At 37.6% G+C, this 4,278-nt stretch overlaps 1 protein-coding gene across 1 annotated transcript; it reads left to right on the plus strand.

Annotated features, from left to right (window-relative positions):
• Nucleotides 1-2,974: 2,974 nt before the first annotated feature.
• On the plus strand, nt 2,975-3,751 carry LOC127123441 (uncharacterized). Its single transcript, XM_051053659.1, has 2 exons — nt 2,975-3,367; nt 3,524-3,751. The coding sequence occupies exons 1-2, from the start codon at nt 2,975-2,977 to the stop codon at nt 3,749-3,751; spliced, it is 621 nt and encodes a 206-aa protein (XP_050909616.1).
• Nucleotides 3,752-4,278: the final 527 nt, after the last annotated feature.

Raw genomic sequence — 4,278 nt, forward strand, 5'->3', positions numbered from 1 at the left:
TGCTAGATGATTAGTGTGCATAGTCTAGCCTTCGGGGCTGTAGCTAATTCCCATGGTGAGGAATTAGTGAGTGAGTCACTAGGTCTCAAATGAGTGGGACTAGTGAGCTTAGTAGCCGTATCTGGAGGGATCGGTGAGCTTGAACTATATGTTCAAGAATAGTCGGTACCGCATGTGTGGAGTCCCATTGCATAATGTATGTATGGCGTATAATATGAATGGATGTATTCCAATATTATACGTGTGTTTGTGTTGTTGTAGAGTATGATTTGAGATTATACTTGTGTGTTATGGAATGTTGAGTATGATGTGAGCTGATGTGCTGTTACTGATTGTATGTTGTGATTAGGGTGGTTAATGTGTTAAATTACTTAACATTGCATGATATTTTATAATGTTTATTATATCGATTGAGGAACTCACCCTTACAACTATTTTTCAGGTAACGAGAAATGAGTTGAGTAGAAGCGAATGCTTGGAGTCTAGTGTAGTCTCCTTAGTGGGTCATGCTCTGATAGATGTAACATCGGGAGGGAACATTTTAAATGTGTTATTGATGATTGTTGAACCAGTTTACATGTAGTATGTTACATGTTTTGATTAATTTGATTTATATCCGTTGCGATTTATGCAAATGTTTAATTGATTAAATAAAGAGCATGACAGTTATTTTGGAACATGGTGTGAATGATTGTGTGACACCCTTAACTGCATAATTACTCTGATTGATATGTTGTTATATTTTAATTAAATATTTGGGGTATTTTAGAAGGGTGTTACAGTTACCACTTGAAAAATAGGTTTTTGGGTTGTTTTCGAGCTCGTAATCGGTTACCGATTTGAGCGTAACCGGTTACCACTGTTACGTGAAAATTGGGAATTTTAAAATGACGTAACTTGAGTTTCGTAACACCGTTTGACAAGTGGTTCGAAGCGTCAGAAAGCTGAGAATGTGTATTGTTGTTTAAAATTGGTTATAGTACCTGACAATGAATATTTTTCTATGCAGTGGTGTTGAAATGCATTGTAATATTTATATGGTGGTGTGATATAACCTTAAATCCATTGATGTTGCTTGTTATGTTGTATGTTGATATTGTTGAGCTGTATAACATGTGTTTTTAATACATGATGGAAAATATTGGTGGTGTACATTAACTATGGAGGTGGGTCATTGTGCATGATGTTGTTGTTGCATGTATTGTATGTTGCATTCATTCATGTTGTTGGATAAATGGTCAGTTGTTGGTGAGCCTCAAAGCTCATTGTGTTGATTGGGCATGTAGCTGATTTCGGAGGTGATGGAATAAGTGGAACGTTATCGGAGGTGATGGTAACGGATTGATGACTTTGACCCTAGGAGGTGAGGATTGAAATGGTGAACCTGGGTGTTCACATACTTGTATCACATGCATTGAGTCGAGTTATTGAGTCTCATTGCATTGTACATTGGTAGCATTTATTATTGTGTTGGGTGGTTGATTATGTTGATATTATGCCGGATGGTTGATTATGTTGTTGCTATATTTGATTGTTATTATGTGGCTATTATGTGTGAATAGCCATTGTGTGGATTATATGGAATTGTGTTGTAGAATGGGTGACGTGCATGTGATAGTATGAGGCTTACTTACTATCATGCTTTCCTTTATATAATTATGATATCTCACCCCTTATGTTTGAATGTTGCCTCCATGCGGGTAACATGGAGATAATCCGCAGTAGGAGCTCAGATGTGAGTGGAAGATAAAGTCTTCCATTTTATTTTAGTATCGGTGTCTGCTCTGATGTGTAACACCAGGGAATTTGGAACAATGTGTCTTTCGTTATGTTTTAAAATTTCTTATAATGACATGTTATGTTGATGTTGGATATGTGAGTTAACTGTTTGTTATTGTTGTTCCGCTGCTATTAAATCTAAGTTAACATTCAGACATGTAGTTATTACTACTATTTTTATAACTGTCAAGTGTTACATGTCTTTTCAATTGAGCGGGTTTATTGTATGTTGTAGTGTAGCATCCTAAATTGCATGTCGAATTGTTGTACTCTGATAAATGTTTTAAATTTATGTTGGGTAAAATTTAGGGTGTTACATAGTGGTATCATAGTAGGTCGGTCTGTCCGACCAAATTTTTGAGTCGGTGTGGTGTGACAGCTGAATACTATCGATGTTGTTGTTGTTGGTGTGAAACAGAAAATGGTTGGAAGAAACAATGTTGTTATTACTGCTGCTTGTTGTTACTCATACTGTGTAGAATCAGCCTAATGCTGGTGGGAACAACGAGTTCCGACATTTGGGAAAGTTCCATATGAACTATCCGCCTACTTTCAAGGGTAGGTACGATCTTGATGGAGCACATACTTGGCTCAGAGAGATTGAGAGGATTTTCAGAGTGATGGATTACTCTGAAGCATAAAAGGTGCAGTTTGGTACACATATATTAGCTGAGGAAGTTGATGATCGGTGGATCAACACTCGTCAAGTGTTGGATGTTGCAGCTGAAGTTATGACTCGGGTTGTGTTCAGCAGGGAATTTCTGAGAAATTATTTTCCTGAGGATGTTCATGGGAATAAGAATATTGAGTTTCTAGAGTTGAAGTAGGGTAACTTGTCGGTTACTGAGTATGCTGCCAGATTTATGGAACTTGCTAAGTTCTACCCTCATTACAGTAAGGCGACTACTGAGTTCTCGAAGTGTATCAAATTCGAGAATGGTTTGCATCCTGAGATTAAGAAGACGATTGGATACCAACAGATCAGGAGGTTTCCAGAGTCGATGAACAACTGTAGAATTTATGAGGATGATAGTAAGGCTGGTCGACTCACTATAAGGGGATGAGCGAGAGAAGAGGGAAGCAGAATCTGAACCGTGGGAAGCCATAGAGTGCTCCAAATGATAAAGGAAAACATAGATCTACTAATGGTAAGAGGCCAAGTGGGGGAGGTGCTCCTACTCCTCTTAAGTTTTATATGTGCAGTGAGTTGGGACATCGTGTCAGTGAATGCAAGAGTGTTGTGAATAAGTGTTACAAGTGTGGGAAGTCAGGACATTTGGTTGTTGATTGCAAAGAGAATATGGTGACTTGCTACAACTATGGTGAACCAGGACATATCAACACTCATTGCACAAAGCCTACACAAGCTTCAATTGTAGGAAAGGTGTTTGCTCTGAAGGGGAATCAAACTTCTAGTGATGACAGGTTGATCATATGTATATGTTATATTAATAATACGCCTTTGATTGCTATTATTGATATTGGTGCTACTCGTTCTTTTATTGTTGCTGACTGTGTGAAAAGGTTAGGCCTTGTTGTATCTTCTATGAGTGGAGAAATGGTTATCGAAACTCCTACTAAGGGTTCAGTGACGACTACTTAAGTTTGTTTGAATTGTCCTCTATTAATCTTTGATAAAGATCTTAGCATTGATCTTAATTTCTTGCCATTGGAGAATCTTTATGTGATCTTGGGGATGAACTAGTTGGAGTTCAATCATGTTTATATCAATTTTTATAACAAGTCAGTGTGGTTTCTTACTCCTGGTGAGGAGGAAGAAACTGGTTTCTTATCTACTAGAGAGTCGAAGGAGCATTTGGAAGAGGAGGCTCAAATGTTTGCGTTGTTTGTAGCGTTATCTACTAAGAGTCAGGCGGTGATTGATGAATTGCAAGTAGTGCGAGATTTTCTAGAGGTGTTTCCATATGACATTTTAGATGTACCTCTAGAGATAGGTGGAGTTTTCTATTGATTTTGTCCCTGGTATCAGACCTGTTTCTATGGAACCATACATGATGTTTGCATTGGAGTTAGTAGAGATGAAGAACCAATTATAAGGTTTTCTAGAGAAGATATTTATTAGACCAATTATGTCGCCTTGGGGAGCTCCAGTGTTATTGGTAAAGAAGAAAGATAGTAGCATGAGGTTGTGTGTGGATTATCGACAGTTGAATAAAGTGACGATTAAGAACAAGTATCCACTTCCGAGAATATATGACTTGATGGATCAGTTGGTGGGTGCATGTGTATTTATCCAAATTGATTTGAGGTTAGGCTACCACTAGATCAGAGTGAAGGATAAAGATGTACATAATATGGCGTTTAGAACTTGTTATGGACACTATGAATATTTGGTGATGTCGTTCGGTGTTTCTAATGCACCTGGAGTATTTATGGAGTACATGAACCGTATCTTTCATACTTACTTTGATCGTTTTGCTGTGGTATTTATGGATGACATTCTGATATATTCTAAATCATAAGAAGAATATGTTGACC

The sequence above is a fragment of the Lathyrus oleraceus genome, chromosome 2, assembly GCF_024323335.1.
Source record: "Lathyrus oleraceus cultivar Zhongwan6 chromosome 2, CAAS_Psat_ZW6_1.0, whole genome shotgun sequence".
NCBI classification, from domain to species: domain Eukaryota; kingdom Viridiplantae; phylum Streptophyta; class Magnoliopsida; order Fabales; family Fabaceae; genus Lathyrus; species Lathyrus oleraceus.